General features: G+C 37.8%; 1 protein-coding gene across 10 annotated transcripts in view; it reads right to left on the reverse strand.

The window, feature by feature from the left end:
• Positions 1-19,493, reverse strand: part of FGD4 (FYVE, RhoGEF and PH domain containing 4) — a 250,933-nt gene that overhangs the window by 70,784 nt on the left and 160,656 nt on the right. For 9 of the 10 annotated variants that reach the window (XM_040488466.1, XM_040488464.1, XM_040488463.1 and 6 more), the window contains 3 exons: positions 3,347-3,436; positions 1,222-1,367; positions 433-589 (listed from right to left, as the gene is read on the reverse strand). In XM_040488466.1, coding sequence (XP_040344400.1) covers positions 433-589; positions 1,222-1,367; positions 3,347-3,436 — 393 coding nt within the window. Of the gene's footprint in view, positions 1-432; positions 590-1,221; positions 1,368-3,346; positions 3,437-17,893; positions 18,099-19,493 lie in introns of those variants that run through there. The other variant, XM_040488473.1, reaches the window with a different exon arrangement.

The raw sequence follows: 19,493 nt of genomic DNA on the forward strand, positions 1-19,493 counted from the left end.
AAAGTTAGGACACATATGTAAAGTCACATGCATATACACACACACACACACACACACACACACACACAGAATAATAATGTCTGCAAAATGTCAGGTTTATGGCAATCATTTTTTATATTCATTGCATCATCTCAACCTCTGAAAGAAAGCAAGAGAGTCACAGACCCGAATGGGAAATCACTTTGTAAACCCATGTGAATCTTTATAAAAGCTACACTCTCCTGGTCTCAAAAGCAAATGGAGAATTTACTGCTCAGTGCATGGCATGTGCTCGATAAATACATTAATTCTGCATAGATGATTTTTACATCATTCAGAATAACATGGAATTTGGTGGTCTCAGACAGATGTCTCAAACTAAACTTTAGATCTAGAAGACCTTATGATTTGTATAGGAAAATAATTCATAGCCTTGAACAAGAGTCCAATTACCTGAATTTCTTCAACTACTGATTTGAACTGGGGGATACGCTCTGTCATGTTTTTAACCAATTCCATTGCATTATCAAATCCTTTCACATATTCTCCATACATCTTAAGGAATGGTGCCAATTTCTGAAGGATGTCACCAATTCTAGGGGTAGTTTCCCTGTATAAAATACAGAAACAAGTCATTAAGATTTCTTATAGAGTAAGTGAATAGGACTTCAAATGAAGTGATCACTGTGTATACACATTCTTTGCTTGATCAGATCCACCTTGCTATGAGATTGGTAGAGAATAAAGCAGTGCCTTTTTTTTTTTAAGTTTATTTTTGAGAGAAAGAGCACGAGTGGGGGAGGAGGAGAGAAAGATGGAGACAGACTCTGAAGGGGGCTCCACGCTCTGAGCTGTCAGCACAGAGCCCAATGTGGGGCTTGAACTCACGAACTGTGAGATCATGACCTGAGCCAAAGTTGGACGCTTAACCGACTGAGCCACCCAGGCGTCCCTGAAGCAGGACCTTTTTAAAGGGACTTTAGGAATGAAAAACTATGGAGTTTTTAAAGCTCCAGATTACCCTGGAATCTTGTCTCCACTAATCAAAAGATAGTTTAGAGAACAGAGATGAAATCCTTTTAAACCAAAGCTAAAAATGTACCACAACTTCTTTACCATACAAATTTAACACAGATGTTTGGCTATAGCTCTGTGTAGCATTGTTGTTTCCATTTATAAGCAAATAACACAGCATCTAATATGACTGCCTTCGACAAATCGTTGGCCATCTATTCCTCTTACCATTCTTGCATTCGTTTTTCCAGCTCTGGCAATAGGAATTTACTATGGAAGACATTTATTGATGAAATATTAGAAAAGATTTTATTCACCATCTCTGCTGAAAATGAGCCTCGATTTGCTTCTTCCAATAATTTGCAGTAAAATACCTGAATAAGAGAATAAAGCAAACGTTACTTCAAACTTACTGGTTAACCACCTAGCACTGGGCTAGGCATAGTGGGCTCTTAGTAACTTACTGAATGAAAAAGTTCATGAATCAAGAAATCAATCATTTTTGAAATGGATGAGTATATGCTTTGATTGAGAAGAACCAGGAGTTAGAATTAGAAAAGTTGACTCTAACTTAGGCTCTCCCTCCGTTTTGGAGATATTAACCTCTTCTACGCCAGAAAATTTCCAATTGAGGTAAAAGGATTTACTTCTATCTATAAGTAGAGTTAGACATGGAAGGAAAATTTTATCTAAATTAATAATTTTTGGTGGTATTTTTCACTCCTTTATGTTTTGAATGACTTTGACAGTATTGTCCTTTATTGTAATTTGTGGGCCTAAATCTCACTTTCCCTATTAAAACTGTCTGCCCCCTTGGGAAGGGAGGCCATCATAATTTAGTTCCCACAGAAGAACAGGTGCTTAATATCTGGCCAGTGGATGAATAAAAGAATATTTCAGTTCACAGATGTTTACTTGCTTTTTAGTTAAGTAATAATGCAAGATAACTTAAACACTTATAAAAGGGTACAAAGATCTTCTCCTGTACATAACAATGGTATCTTAAAGATACTTTTTAAAAAAACTGCACTCTTAGCTATTCTCCACTATGGCTACTATACCTCTTAATTGCCATTCTGTTAAATGTAGGCAGAAGGAAGTCTGTTCCTTCAAATGTCCAGATGGTTGTTAATTTTCTAAATTCACCTCCACTGCATTTTCTTGGGAGGCAAAAAGAACACAAAATCATGTCCTTAGAGACTCCAACAGATAGGATATTTTAAGTAATTAAGACTCTAAAATTCTAAAAAGGTCAGCAACAGTAGCTGACAAGCTAATATGGCTAAAATAACAAAAAAGAACGAAGACAAAAAAAACACAAAACTTGTAAGAGGAAAAGACATGTCTCCACAATAGGAATACTTAACGTTTCTGGTCTGTATTCCCCTGAGGGGAAATTGTTTCAAACATACAAACACATGAATTGACTGACTTACAGTGAAATTCTTTGGAAAGTGAGTGTTTAAGACACAAACTCATTATTTCAAAGGACAGAAGCCTTAATGTGGCCCCTTAAGGTTCATCTGACGGGGCCATAGTCCACTCTAGGAACCAATGATAAGGAGGCATACCCAGGATGGCCTGTTCCCATGAAGTTCCAGTTTTCCAATGACAGAAGTGAGATAATTCTTCTTATAGTTAGTACTCAAACATGGCAACTTTCTCTTCTAATAAGAGGGGTCTATATGAGCAATTTACCAGTTATCTTGTTCTTTTATCACTAAAACAATATTAAGAAGCCTTAATAATTTTTAAGCGATTCTTTGTAATGTATATTTAAAATGATACTCAAGGCCCCAACATGACGAAAGTACAAAATGTGATAAAGTACTCTGAATGCCATTTCTAACAAATATTGACTGTGCAACTTTACACCAGGCACTATATTAGATGTCTCCTACAAGCTTGAACAAGTGAACGCTCAAAATGCCTTCTGGCCCTATTACTCCATCAATTCAGATGACTCACATGGGTCTGAACAGCACATGAGACAAACAGAATCAATGACATATTCATGCAGGCATTAGAATCACCAATCTCTTATTTAGATTATAATGGGAACATGGCTTTAGGATCATAATAAATGGTCACGAAACAGACTAGTGTTTAGGGATGAAAGATAAAGGCATTTTGTGACTCATACAGAGAGTCCTTGAATCTGCTTTTTATGAACTGAAAAACCTTTATGTCTAGTGCATTCACTGACAAAGCTAAAAATCCTAAAGATTTCCTTGAAGAAAAAGCTTTCACTGGCAAAAAACAGTTATGCCCATCCAGTAGTTTCTAAAGCCCCTTTACTAAAAATGATATATAATGCCAAAAAATAAAATAATCCTGAATGGGAAAATATTACCTTATCTAAGAGGTCAAGCCGGTTGACATAAGCTCTTTCTGTAAGCAAAAGTTCGTTGGCTATTTTGTGAAGTTTTTGTTCATTAGTTTCCTAAAAATAGAATAGATATCCACATATTAGGAAATAAAACTTAGACAAGACTTTTCAAGTAATAAACACCTTATCAAATGGTCAAAACAGTTTTCTCAAGCTTCTCAGCTACCCAATTCCTTTCAGCCATGAAGGACCACCCAACCAGAAATGAACAAAATTAAAAATAAGCATTCTGCTAGATTTAACCTATAATGACTTCTTTAGCTTCTGTCAAAATCAACAGTATCATCTATTTTGCCCTTGAAACACCTTTTATGTTTCTCAGACACTAAATTTGGCTCATTTTCTCCCTGTCTCTCTCAGGCTACTCTTCAGAAATGATTTCAACACTCTTTCAGATAATTTGTCTATTAGCTCTATGCATCTAACTTTTTGCCTTTTTAAAAAAACATTAGGAAAAATTTCAATCATATATGAGTAAAGAGTAAAATGAACCAGCAAATATCTATCAATGAGATTCAGTAACTATCAACTCATTGTTAATATTGTTTCATCTATGCCCTCCTCCTCTCTCTACCCATATTATATTAAATTAAAAACAAACATTTTATTATTTCCTCAGTGTATGTTTACTTGGCCCCTAAATGTATTTGTAGAGCTTTGCTAGTTCTGTGAGAATGGGAACATTTTTTTTCTCGGTAACTTGGTAACCCTCCTGTCTAATACAGTGCTTCAATAAAATACTGGCGTTTGATAAAATATTGCTGAATAAATGAATGAGTAGCAATCACACATTCCTATTGTTGGACATTTATTACCACTCTGACATGCTGTCAATGTAAGACCAAACTCATTTTTTCAGGAAAGCCTCTATCCTATCACCTCCCAACTCCACCCCACTGGAACTTTACCAGCCTGGCAATGGTTCCATCCTTTTCCAGTCATCTGCCTTTGGTACCTTGAATCACTGTAAACGTAGCTCCCTGCCATAAAATCCAGCTGGCTACGAATGTCTACTCATACTATGTCTTTAGCAACCATCCCTTTAATTCTCATCACTGCCGCCTGGTTTTGCTCATACAGTATCTCAAACCCAGGCTAATCAAGAACTCCCATTTTGATGTGATTCTACTACTTTTTGGCTCTAACACACCTTGTATGCGGTTGTATAAGCAATCTTTCCAACTCTGCTTTGCCAAGATCATTCTACTTTCCATAGAAAGAAAACGTTTAACAGCCCTCCTTTCTTTTTTTAAATTTTTAAAAATGTTTATTTATTTTTGAGAGGGAGGAGAGAGCACATGTGTGTGAGTGGGGAGGGGCAGAGAGAGGAAGACACAGAATCTGAAGCAGGCTCCAGGTTCTGAGCTGTCAGCACAGAGCCTGATATGGGGCTCAAACCCACGAGACATGAGATCATGACCTAAGCCAAAGTCGGACACTTAACCGAATGAGTCACCCAGGTGCCCCAACAGTCCTCCTTTCACCAGTGGGATAACAGCCAGACTATGTATAATTCAGGGCTGTTCAAATCTCATCTCTACTCATTGTCTCAGACTTCTTTCCCATTGTATCTTTGCAGGCACCCTTCCCTCCAAACACATGAATCTAACCCACCATTATCCAAATGTGTCCATGGTCATTCCCAAACCTTTTTTCTTTCCATCCTCTCTGCATGGCATATATTCTTGCTTTATCTCTCTTAGTATTGAAGACATACTTTTTTGGGGGGGATGGGCTGCTGAATTTTTATTCCTTGTCCATGGAGCCTTCTTCAACTACCCAGAGCTCTTGAACTTGGTCCTATTAGAACTCATTTTCTATTTTATACATCTGTTTGTTGAGAAATTTCTACCTAGCTACTTTGCTGAAGTACCCTTTTCATTGTAGGCAAGTACGAAGCATAGTAAAGGTTTAGTAATAACTCTGCACCAAAGGAGAACAAAGCATATTTCAAACCAGTGCCTAGTTTGTGTAAAGGCTACATTTAAAACTGTGTATAAAATGCTATTATACTGTATAGCATGCTTCATCGTGTTCAACATATGAGGTTACCATGTTGCTTATTACAGTAGCACTGAAATGAAGTATTTTTATGTGAAGGCTTTAGGTAAAGTAACATAATACTGTTAAAATAATTTGTGGTCTCAAAAATACTGAAATAAAAACTATATTGTCATTAAATCCCGCAGCTAGCCAAGGTTTTGGTTAAATGATCAATTCAGGGTAAAGTACTAGCATTGCTGTCTGTCTGTTTGACATCTTTTCCCTCTATTTCTTAATGATATCCAGATTTGGTTAGTATATCTACCTTACTACTAGGTGGCCTTCCCTTTGGAGAAACTACCCTCATTCCCCAGATCAAAAGGTGGGTCTGAACTAGTGTAATAATCAAGAATATACAGTGATTGGTTCAAGAACCAATGAGACATGAGGGAATATGCACTAGGACTTTCTACTCTTAAGGAAGAGCCATAGAAAAAGAAATTTCTCTTCCATGCTCCATGTAAATAAGGGTACCTGTAGACTTGAGTGCTATGGGCAGCCACCCCATAACCACAGAGATGAAGTTAATAAACTTCCTTATTATTTAAGCCAGGTTGAGCGTTACTGGTGTTATTTGTGTTAGAAGCATCCTCATTAATATGGAAAACTGAAATACTATGAAACATGGGGTATATTCTGCATGACTGAAAAAGTCTCAAGTAATTTTTAAACAATTACTACTTATAGAGGAGAAAATAATGAGCTGAAAATGTGACTTCCAAACCTATAATAAGAGAACACAAATATGTAGTGAATATATAAGAAATATATCAACATTTCAGAGGAAGATAAATGTATATTCAACATATTCAAAAGAAATAATGACCTGCATCAATACTATAAGGCATTTGTGTTTTTGTAAGCCAGATTTATTGATATATGACTTACAGTAGTAAGGTTCACCCTTTTTTTTGGTGGATAGTTCTAAGTGTTTTGACAAATGATTAATATAATCATATCACTACCACAATGAAGATAAAGAACATTTCCACCAAAACTTAAGTCTCTATAGTCGGTCCCACCCCTCTCCTATTACCTGCTCCTGTTAATAATTAGATCTGTCCTTTTCCAGAAGGTTGTATAAATGGAATCACACAGTATGTGCCTTTTGAGTCTTGCTTCTTCCACTTCTCAAAATGCATTTGAGATACATCCATGATGTCATTAGTATTAGTGACTTGCTCTTTCCAAGACCTTTGTTTTATTCTAATAGTGGTACTGTATCTTTGTGACTCACTCACTTTCATATGTTCTGATTCTGGTTTTGACAAATACCTTTAAGGAAAACCATCCAGCAAAGTCTGTGCCATGATAAAATAATACATCCTTTATGAGTCAGAGAATTCATTAACCAACAAGTCAAACTGTCTATCATTGCCATGCAATGAAGTCACTCCTGAGGTCTTCCACATCCTACAGGATCTTAAATCAGAAGCTTATAATAAATGATCTTTTGCTGACTCTAAATCACACTTTAGCTGAATGTGGCAAATTGTGGGTATCCTGGTCATATTTTGCAAAATCCAAGGGAGAGACCAGCAGTTATTAGCAAAAGCTGTGTCCTTCCACACAGATGGTCTTCTAATGTTAGGTCCCTGACCTTGCCAAAACCAACACAAAGTTAAGCAAAAGTAAACTCGCTGACATGCGGTTTAATCACTTGCACACAGGTTTGTGAAAAGTTACTAAGGACTTTTGTGGTAGAGGTGAGGAAATCATGGACCCAAACAACAATGTTGCCATAAGAACAGCTAACGATTATTCACTGACTGCTTGTTATGCACCAGATGCTGTTACAATTATTTTATATAAGTTGACTAATCTTTACAGTAATTCTATAAAATAGGTACATTATTCCTGTTTTATTGGCAGCACACACATACAACAAAATAAAATTTCAAGGCTTGGAAAGGCCAGGTGACTTGCTCTAAGTCACACGGTTGAAAGGTAACTGAATCAGATTCCAATCATCTAAGAGAGCCTGGGCTTTTAAGTCACTGGTCAGTAAATCTTTGGCTCTCGCTCGAACTCTTCTCTGCAGCAAACAAGACTATAAAAAGTGCCTGTAAGGGTTTTCCCTTTCCAATTTTCTTTTGACTAACAAAATACAAGCCATCCACTTAAAAATGAAATGTGGTATCTACTCTGCATTTTAATGTATATAATCTTTCTCTAATATAAATTCTATTTATGGCAGGTTTTTCAGCATTTTAGTAATAATCATCAGGTAAATGGGGCGCCTGGGTGGCTCAGTTGGTTAAGCGTCCGACTTCAGCTCAGGTCATGAGCTTGCAGTTCGTGAGTTCAAGCCCCACATCGGGCTCTGTGCTGACAGCTTAGAGCCTGGAGCCTGCTTCAAATTCTATGTCTCCCTCTCTCTCTGCTCCTCCCCTGCTCATGCTCTGTCTCTCCTTCAAAAAATAAATAAAACAATAAATAAATAAAAACATAAAAAAAATTAAAAAAATAATCATCAGGTATTGAAGATTCAGTCATATTTGATATAACGATATGATGGCTTCTAACTTTAAAAAAATTAGTTACTGAAACTCATGTATGAATTACATTTAAGGAGAAATACAGAATCTATCTGCATGCCAGGGGCTCTATTACTCTAGGAGATAGTTTTTTTTTTTTAAGGTTTGTTTATTTATTTTTGAGTGGGGGGAGAAGGGGCAGAGAGAGAGGGAGGGAGAGACCGAATCCCAAGCAGGATCTATGCTATCAGTACACAGCCCGATGCGGGGCTCGAGCTCACAAACCATGAGATCATGACCTGAGCCAAAAAGTTGGATGCTTCACTGACTGAGCCACCTAGGTGCCCCAAGACTTATGCTTAAATAACAGACAAAGTTGTTTTAAAATTGCTGGTACATTAGAGATGTAGGCTGGTATTTTTTTTAAATAAAAAGTTAAATAGGTAAAGTTAATGTTGTTTCTTATTATTTGCCACTTCAAAACTATGTAACTGCTACTTTTGTGCTTAGCACTTCACTAAGTCATATATTCTTGTGATTCTTTGGAAAATAGTAATGGCTACACAATATTGATTTAATAAACAATCCTATTTGCCTCTACTGGAACCTAATACACAGGCTTGACTCTTTAAAAACAATCATAAATATGCTATTACAAAAGCATCTTACCTTTGATATTCCTCTATAATATCAAGATTTTTTTCACTTGTAAATGACACTATGTTCCTATGTTGAAAGCTGATTCTCAGAATATTGCCTCAAATAAAGATGCAATAGAGTACATCTGAACTATTGAAACTGAAAAGATAAAAAACACACTTCTTACAGTAAGAGATTACACAATTTACTTTTCTCTGCTTCTTACACTTGCTTAATGCACTTCCTAGGTTAGGACTGTGCACCTTCACACCCCCAGTGACCTTCCAGTAGAGAGCTGCTCCATTCTCACTAGGCTAGATTCAGCCTGGTCATTAGTCAGTGTGCCTGCTGGCTCATGAATGTGCTACACTGTCAGTTCTGCCTCCTCATTTACAGATGTCACCAGCTCCTACGGCTCTTTTCAGATCTTTTGGCACAACTCTTCCATATGGCAGGAGCCCCAGACAAAGAGCCCCCACGGCAGCTCACAGACTTCGTTTATTGGATAGGCAGAAAATGCTCATGTGGAGCCAGAGATTCATTTTTCAAAATCTTAGTACCATACGCACTGCCACATGTCTCAGAACCACCAAGCAGGGGAGCAGACATTTTGGAAAGAACTTCATAAAGGTTAATAAACAATTAGAGTTTCCTACAAGATGCTTTAAGGGCAAAAGCTTCAATTACATAAAAATGAACCAGATACCGACATCATGCTTTATTACTCTTCAACTATGCTATTTAACTTTTCAGTACATGTTCTCATGATTTCATTTTAATCAGGACGAATTTTTTTTCTAAAAACATGGAATCAAAACTATGAAAAGTTCTTATAGTTTTTTTCATATATTCATTACGGGTTATATTTAAAGTAATATAAGTTATTGGGTTTCTTGGTCCTGGGAGTTTCTACCTATATTTGCTACCAATTAATTAAATTCTACCCTGCAGATGGAAGATGTAGCTTTATATGAATACACATGTTTCTGCTTTCCCTGAAGTCCATTCTTTCATAACAAGATGAGTCAACTTAGGAAATTAACACTTGATTCTCTACCACAATTCATGAGCTGTATGAAAATTTTGATATGTCATTTTTAATGTCTTCCATGTGGCTCCAGGTGATAATTTAAAATTAGATCACAATAATATTTGAATGTTACATAACTGTCCTATCATCTCAAAAAGCATCTTAAAATCTCTAACTTGTGTCAGACACCTTCATTCCAATAATCCATAATTCTATAGAGTTCTATAGATCCTTTCTTATTAATACTAAGGAACAGGGAAATCAAGGGAAGGTATCACAAGGGAGTGATAGTGACAGCCCTATTTATTGAGTACTTACTGTGTGCTAAGCACTAGCATGTGTTTCACATGAATTAGCTAATGGAATCCTCATAATACTCCTGGGAAGCAGCCATCATTATCCTTTCACTTTATAGATGAGGAAGTAGTGTCTTAATGAGGATGGGTAACCTGCCCCAAATGATATAGCTAAGTAAGTGACTCAGCCAGGATTCAAATCTAGGTCTGTGAAAATAAAGTTCTTGCTCTGTCACAGCCTCGTAAGGAAGAGAACTCCCTGGGGATTTGCAGGACAAGAAAAGGGAAAGGTAAGGGAATAAAACACAGATTTTGTGTTCAATGAAGATCATGTAATAATGCCATAATGAAGGCCATATGTTCTCAGGGAAGATTTGTAATCAGCAAGTAATTTATCACCAGGTTCACATTACAGGAAAAAGAATACCCACTACGACCCATGCACATTATTCCTTTGCCAGGGCTTCATTATAGAGTATCACAAGAATAAATAGTCTATTACCTTAGCATGATCCTTCAGGAAGCTTTGGGAGCAAAGTCCAAGCCTACTTTCTTTCTTTCTTTTTTTTTTTTTTTTTAAGATTTTATTTTTAAGTAATCCCTATACCTAATGTGGAGCTGGAACTCACAACCCCAAGATCCAAAGTCACACGCTCTACTGCCTGAGCCAGCCAGGCACCCCCAAACCTACTTTTGACCCAGCGACAATGTTTTTCCAATCCGATGTCCTCTATTCTATTTATTTAATTCTAAACAGGAGAACAGGTGACTGAGAGTTTAATCTGAAGGTTTACATTCTATCTTTTTGAGATAGGGTGGGAAAAGGGCAAAATAGAGTTCACACTGAGAAGGACAATTTAGTTACTTGCACAAGATCAGACAGGAAGTAAGTGGTAGCAAAGAGAGAACTCTGTTCTTCTTATATCCAATTTAGTATACATTAAATTGTCTTTTGCCTTTTGCAGAAATTAAAGATCATGCATCAGGAAGAACATATGCTCACAATCAATAACTGAATTAACCTATCTCAAATCTAGGCAGAGCATCAAAGTAATTAGGTCACTTATAAATATTTCTGATGATAATTCCCTGGAGTTAAAACCTTATGCATATAAATGAGTGCATTATGTGCTAATAACCTATGGGCCTCAGAGGAGAGAAACAAACAAAATATAAGAAACCTGTGTTAAAAAGGAAGAGTCAGCCAAAATGCCCTCTGTGCCTCCCACAAAGGAGCATCTCACTTTAAAACAAACTGGTAGGTGCTGGGACACTCACTTGGCAGGATATACTAAACTCTGGATCTATTAAGGGACATTTCAGGTCATGTGTCTGTTTCCCTTGAATTACAAATGAGGAAACAAGATTTTACTTTTATGCTTACTTAACATATGTATAGCTCACATTACGTTTTAAGGCACTGTTCTAAATCCTCTACAACGATTTGATGATCTATATGCCTTGTAATAACCTTGTGAGGTAGGTTCTTATTTCCATGTTGCAGATGAAGAAAACTAAGCTACAGAGAGTGTTAAGTGACCTGCTCGAGGTCCTACAACTGTAAGTGGCTAACCTGGGCTACAAACCTAGAGACTCTGGTCCTTGAGCCTGTCTTCTTGACTGGTTATTGTATATTGCCCTTTTTATTTTTATTTTATTTTTAAGCCACATATGATGACTGCTGTGTTTTTAAGATCTGACCTTTCCATTTCTCTCACACCCATGCCAAACAGCATCGTTAATATGCATCCTGACCTCCACGCACCTCACTTTCCCAAACCTCCTGGTTCATGTCAACATTCTGTTAAGCCCCACCACTGACTGTTATCTTCTTGTTCTCTTGGCACTGTTGACTCGCAGACCGCGGCTCACTCCCACTGCCAGTTCCATCTTCTCCTTCTTGAGTTCCAGGTCACTCAGCAACGCTGGGGAGACTGCTGATTGTGCCCACTACCCTTGACCTTGGCCCTCAGAATCTTAGTCACAAGTCACCACAAGGGCTTTCTCCACTGTCCTCAAGCTCCAAGCCCCACCCCTTGAGGCTGTACCTCTTTCACTGAGTTCCAGACTCCCTGACTTCTCAATTTATGCTAACGGGGAATTCATCCTCTTAGCCTTGCTCTGAATCTTGATTTAATCTTTGAGTTCCCTTTTTCCCTTGCCTCAAGATACCTTATGTAATGATCATTTATCTCAATCCTGTTTCAGCTGTTTCCTCTTTTATTTTCTGCAGTGCCTTGCACATAGTGTATGTGCAATATAAACGTAGTCTGTTTAATTTGATTACCCAGGTTCTCTGAGCTAGTTTGCTATGATGTCCAATCCTCATAAGCTCACCAATAATCCTATGTCCCCCTCCCCCAAACCCTGTGATTCTCATAACATTGCTCTCTTTTCTTTTTCCTCTCATACCGCTATGTTCCCCTTTTGATTCTGTTTGTGCTCTCCAGGGCTCAGTCTTTGCCCTTCTTCCTGTTCCTGCACATTCTATTTTGGCAGTATTAATCACACCCTTATGTACATCCTCTTACATTCTAACCCTCTTTCCTGAGCTCCAGACCCACATTTCCACTTGCTAATTAATAGCTGCAAATGGATGTCCTGCAGGTGTCATAAACTCAGTAGTACAAAACTAACCTAATTAGCAAGTCTACTCCTTCCCATCATTCCAAACACAATTGCTTTCCTTCCTGTCTTCCACCTCAATTATTAACATGTTAGGAAACCAAGGCCTAGCAAATTATGTTAAAATACCATGTCTGAGGTCACCTAGCTGGTATGTGATGAAGACTGGGTTTGAAGTCATCTCTTAATTCTAATGTCTTTATCCTTAATCAATACACCATAAAACCTCCAGAGTATTCATTTTTTGAGTTTTATTTGAGTGGGGGAGGAGCAGAGAGAGAGGGAGAGAGAGCGCAAATTCCAAACAAGGGGGGCTCAAACTTACGAACCATGAGATCATGACCTGAGCCAAAGTCAGACTCTTAACCAACTGAGCCACCCAGGCGCCTCCAGAGTTTCCATTTTTGTCTTAGACATCTTCATGAGGACAATCCACACATCTTTCAACTTCTGTATGTCTAAACCTATTTTTTTTTCCTCCAAATATGCCACTCCTTGTATTCTCTTGCAGTTCAGAAGGTGATACACCAACGGACACTTCACCCAAGCTAGGAGTTGAACATGACTCATTCCCTACCTCCATCAGAAGGTCCTTAGAAACCTCTCTTCCTTGTCCTAACCTTCTGCTGCATCTGTCCAGGACCTCATCCTCTCACACCTGGATTATTGTAGTTGCTTGCAAACTCCGCTCCATCTGTTTTCCTTTTATCTGACTCATTTTTTCTAAAACCCACAGATGTATAATCATGTCACTTCCATGCTTTAATTAAATGCCTCTGAGGCCACACAGTATTTGGCTTATGGAAAATTTGAAATAACACAGGAAAGCACCTATGTTTAATCCTACAAAACAGGATGCAGAATGACCATACATTAGGCTACTGAAATTGTTTTCTCCCAAAAATCAGCTCAGAAAAAAATAAGTTGGAATGTTAAATATCAAAGCAGCTCTCTCTGGGGTAGTAGAACTATGAGTGATTTGTATTCTCTATGCTTTGCTGCATTTTCTTTATTACCTATGAGGATTGTTCATTGTTTTCAGGGGAGAAAAGATACAGGTTAGGCATACAAACCGCCTGCAATTTGTCCCTAGCTTACGTTTTCTTTTTAAGCCTATCCTATTCTCACACTCAATTCTTTGGCCCTCTGGCCTCGTATTATGAGGCCAGGAGTACCCACAAATATGACATCTATCCACTTGCCACTGCTTGTTTCCTATACTCTGCCTCTGCCTAGATAGAGCCACTCCTCCCTGCCTAACCCCATTCCCATCTATTCTGAACCAACCAGCAACCTCTCCTACTTTTCTTCAAGCTAAATTCAACTGCTTCTCAGGAGCCTGCCCCTCAATCAGCCCTTCCCCAGGCTCAGGTCATTCCTCGTCTGTGTTTTTGAAGTATGTGTTTATTGCACCATATCATGGTGATTTTTCTCTTATCTCTCTCCCCTGGGTAGACCAAGGCTTTGAAGGCAGGACGTGTACTCTTCACATCCTAGGTGTTTCTGGCACTTAGGACAGTAAGCCTGGCACAATGAGTTTGCAAATGGAACAGGTGTGTTTTTCAGATACAGGCTCTCTGAGGTTCATTTTTTCTCACCTCGCTTTCTTATACCTTTCCAATAGACTAAATGGAGTCACCACAAAATAAAGAACTTTCCAAATTCACCATTCAGTTCTAAGTGAATAAGAAAAGCAATCCTTGGGCGCCTGGGTGGCGCAGTCGGTTAAGCGTCCGACTTCAGCCAGGTCACGATCTCTCGCGGTCCGTGAGTTCGAGCCCCGCGTCGGGCTCTGGGCTGATGGCTCAGAGCCTGGACCCTGTTTCCGATTCTGTGTCTCCCTCACTCTCTGCCCCTCCCCCATTCATGCTCTGTCTCTCTCTGTCCCAAAAAAATAAATAAACGTTAAAAAAAAAAATTAAAAAAAAAAAAAAAAAGAAAAGCAATCCTCATATGGACTATCCATATGGTTAGTGGGACACCTTTTCTGTTATTCTACACATTGTTTTAAAACTCCAACAACTTCAGTGAGAACTTTCACTGTAATACTAGCAACAACAAAGACTGATTAGTGAAGCTGGATAATTCCTTTGCTTCTGCTGTCTTTCATATTCTTGGAATGAAAGCTGAGCTGGCAAGGGAAGAAATAGCTAAGAGTAACTTACTATGTGCCTTCAGGTCTAAGATGATCTCAACAGTTGTCGCCCCCAACCTTTACTTTTTTAAAAAGTGAAAAAAAAAAAAAAAAGAAATTCAAAGCCTTACAGAAAAAGAACTTATAGCCCACCACAAGAAAGTGACAGCCAAGGTAAACATTATGTTTTAACTGCCAGAAAACTCTGATACCTCACATTACATCCTGCAAAATCAACAGTGTTAAGAGTTACAATTAACATTAAAGGAGAAAAGGAAAAGTGACTTAACTTGGATTACAGCATTGACATTCTACTTGCAATACTTCTGAATTTGATTCTCTGTCATTCTTTTCCTTAAGAGATGATTATCTTAATTTCTTTTGTGAGGGGCAGAGGGAGAAAGGGAGAAACAGAGAGAGAGAGACAGAGAGACAGGGGGAGAGAGAGAGAGAATCTTAAGCAGGCTCCATGCTCAGCATGGAGTTCAACTTGGGGCTCTATCCCACAACCTTGGGATCATGACCTGAGCAGAAATCAAGAGTTGGGTTGGATGCTCAACCAACTAAGCCACCCAAGTGCTCCTGTCTTCTTAATTTTTATTTGAGTATGTTCAAAGGTTATAAACTCTCAAAGATTATGTTAAAATATAAAATGGTAATTAAAAAAAAAACTAGAAAGAAAATTTAAGTTTTTAAACAAAAATGTTTCTATAAATATCAATTCTCCATCAGTTCTATCAAATCTCTATCTTCATTAATTCCTCACTTTATTATACAATTTCTTTCATTTTTCATGAAATGAATGATTAACTTAAAATGTTTCTGTAATATTCTTGATAAAACTATTACTAAATTTAAGTACATTGCTTCTTTGAGTTTATGCTGCCAACAGATATGTAATTTCTATCAACTTTAGTCTTTAAAAGGTCACATCTATGTGTTTATATTTGGTCTACAATATGAAATATAGAGGAAGGAAACACTGAATAAATCTCAGAAAGATCTATGAACACAACCTGTTAAAGTACATCTTGGATACTAACAGGCTCATGAAAACTATAAAGAGAGGTGTTTATTATGTGGCATAATCAATGACTGCATCCCACATTAGTGCATTTCTAATGAAACTTACCCACCGAAGCACACAGATCTGAGGGAAAAAAAAATAACCATTTCAAACGAAATTCATTCTAAAATGTACTGATTGACCCATTTACCTGAGTCTCTTAATATAGTTTAAGCTATTTTTGATAACCCAAATTCATCATGCCAAATACTATTATAATACTGTCCACACCCTGGCCACTGTGCCCTCAGGTAGGCATGCCTGCACAGGCACACATGATATTCTTCTGCCCCTACCTTCCCTGTCATGTACAGGTTTTAAGGTTTCCTTATAACATATCCCCTTTAGATTTCAGTTTTTTAATCTCATGTTATACATATCCAACTTTAATTTAAAGACACTGATAACACCTTGTGGGTAAGAGCTAAAGGTGTCACAAAGTACTCACAATTTTCCTTTAGTTCAGAGGTTTAAAAAAACAACAATCTGCCTACTTTGAGGTGTCTGGCTATATTTTAGATCACTCATACTGCAAAAGTTTAAATATTGGAAAAGTGTAGCTTTGCTCAAGTATGGTAGAGACAAGAGTTTCAATGAGGTAGGTATTCTTTATCTTTTATATGGTAAATGTAACAGTATTCTATATTCACCACTGAAGTGATTCTTGATCACAATACATTAGATATCAGTGAAAGTTACACAAGCTGAGACAATTTTCAAATAAGTTTTTATTATTAATAATACCTGTTCAAGAACTAATTTAATGTGGGGCTCAGTCGGTTAAGTGTCCAACTTCGGCTCATGTCATTATCTCACAGTTGGTGAGTTCAAGCCCCATGCTGGGCTCTGTGCTGACAGCTCAGAGCCTGGAGCCTCCTTCAGACTCTGTGTCTCCCTCTCTCTCTCCGCCCTTCCCCCACTCATTCATTCGTTCTGTGTCTCAAAAATAAACATTAAAAAATTAAAAAAAGAGATCTAGTTTAATGTGTATCTACTTTCCTGAACTATCTTTGTGATTCTCTTCTGCTCCTACCCCTCCATCCCCCAATCCCTCCTGCTCTCATTCTTGGTGGGCATTTAAGAAATGCTCATTAAATTTAATACTGGTTATGGGTGCCTAGGTGGCTCTGTGGGTTAGGTGACCGACTTCAGCTCAGGTCATGATCTCACAGTTTGTGGGTTCAAGACCCACTTCGGGCTCTGTGCTGACAGCTCAGAGCCTGGAGCCTGCTTCAGATTCTGGGTCTCCCCCTCACTCTGCCCCTCCCTGGCTCGCACTCTGCCTCTCTCTCTCTCTCCTTCAAAAGTAAATAATAAACGTTAAAAAAAATTAATACTCGTTCAAATGAAACTTATTTAAGACTTCTGATTTAAGTCTCTACATCGAATTATATAGAGACTGAAGTAATTTTTTTCAGTTGTCTGCAGAGTGAAATTCAAAGTATTCCATAGTATCTTAGACGTTCAACACACCAGACAGTTCAAGAAGCAGCTGACAATATGGGGGGGATGGCTATACTAACAAAGAAATATACCTATTAAAAACAGCATAGAATTATTATGACATTATCACTGAAAAGGGCCTTAAGATCACATCCAGTTTATATCCTTTAACTAAAGGCACAAATAATTTAATTGATTTGTTTGAGGTCATATCACTAGTTAGTGGACAAGTCAGAAGAAGCATCAAGATTTCCTGGTTCCAATGGTTCCACTATATACTATTTTTTTTTTAACATTTCTTTTTGTTTGTTTTTAACTGTGGCAAAATATATATAACATAAAATTTACCACCTTAACATTACTAATATTTATGTTTGCATATTTGAACCAATGCAATATAACAGACACCAGAGCAGCAAAGGAGAACATATTATCACCACATATATATTAAATCCTAATGCTCCCCTTTAGATGAGAGACACATGTAGTGTTTGTAGCAATAGCTCTGCAGAGAAGATGTCATTTTTCTTCCCACACATAGCATGTGCCATCTACTACTTACATTCCCACTTAGGAGAAAGGCCAGCTGTACTAGTGCGTTCTGCTAGTTTAATAAGAAAGCCCTATTAATTCTTCCCCAAGCCAAATAAGACTCATCAATGAGAATGTACAGACAATAATATAGAACAGGAAAAAAAAAGTAGTACCCAGCAACCACAGGCATTACCAATCAAAATATTAATAAGAATAGTTCTTACTGTTTTATAAATGCTTGCTGGTGGCATCATTCCAACTATAAAAGGACAAATGAAGAATCTTGAGTTCTCGATTCTACCCTTCTCTTCTGTTCACCATGGTTCAAGCACAGAGACACTAAAATCTATGACCACATCAAGATGTAGTGAAGAGATTCATTTTGCAATGTCCTGTTTCTTTACTGTTTCAGATAATGTTACCAAGTATGACTCACTTTTCTCCCACCCACTTCCTTATTTAAACTTTCCCTGCTTGAGAGTCAGCATTTAAAATTAATTCACTAACTGGAAGAAAATAAGCCACTGGCTTTTTGTCTATTTGGGATCTTTTTCAGGGTTGGTGAAAACTGTACCATACTGTGGATTTCATTTTAGTTAAAGTTCTAAAAACATCAATCAATCACTTTTTACTCTGATATTTTACTATCAGTCAGTCCTTTTGAATTTCTGCCTAATGTTAATGCCACTTAAGGCACAGCACCATAAACAATCCTAAATAGAGGGGCACCTGGGTGGCTCAGTCAGGTGAGTGTCCAACTCTGGATTTCAGCTCGGGTCATGATCTTGCATTTCGTGGGTTCAAGTCCCATGTTGGGCTCTGTGCTGACAGTGTGGACTCTGCTTGGGATTCTCTCTCTCCCTCTCTCTACCCCTTTCCCTGCTTGCGCATGCTCTCTCTCTCTCTCTCAAAAATAAATAAACATTTAAAAAAAATTTTTTTTTAAATGTTTATTTTTGAGAGAGAGCGCACAAGAGCACATGCGGGCAAAGGTGGGGCAGAGAGAGGGAGATACAGAATCTGAAACAGGTTCCAGGCTCCAAGCTGTCAGCAGAGAGCTGGATGCGGGGCCCGAACTCATGGACCATGAGATCATGACCTGAGCTCAAGTTGGACACTTAACCTGAAACACCCAGGTGTCCTAAAATTAATAAACTTTAAAAAATCCTAAATATTAGATTTAGGACTTGGATTTGTCATTTACAGATTTTCCTATAATTGTCAAATTTTCAATTCTCAACTCTCCCACACAGATTGTTATTTATAATCAAAAAGAGACTGAGCAATGGGAACTTTTTTTGTCCTTGGAGACAAAAACAAACTTTCTATTCTAGGGAACTGTATGATGATGCTTATAGTGCACCTTTGACTCAAGAAATTCCAAGTACTGTGTAAAGGCCATATTTATTAATCTCTTCAAAGCACTATATTGACATGAATAAAGAATACAAATGCAATGCTCTTGTTATAAGAATTGTATCAAAGCTTCTGCTATAGCACAAGTAAATTATGAATGTATCTCACCAGCAAATCAGCTCCTTGTAAGCTTAGATTTTGCACACAGGCAGAAATGCCATTCAAGCAGTTCACTGAACTGCAGCCCTCTTTAGAAAGGATGTGAACTTCCATTTTGCCACAGCCTCACCTCTCTCTAGTACATTACTCATGGATGCCGTATTCATTGACATTTCCTGCATTCAGGCACTTAAGTTTGTGATTTCTTGCATCAGGGACACAGTACTGGTCTGTGAGTCAGAACACCAAGAGGTCCAGGCTATTGTTGTGACCCCAGAGAATCACATCAACTTTCTGGAAGTGATTTCT

This window comes from Herpailurus yagouaroundi, unplaced genomic scaffold, assembly GCF_014898765.1.
Source record: "Herpailurus yagouaroundi ecotype Mexico unplaced genomic scaffold, PumYag 166, whole genome shotgun sequence".
Taxonomy (NCBI): domain Eukaryota; kingdom Metazoa; phylum Chordata; class Mammalia; order Carnivora; family Felidae; genus Herpailurus; species Herpailurus yagouaroundi.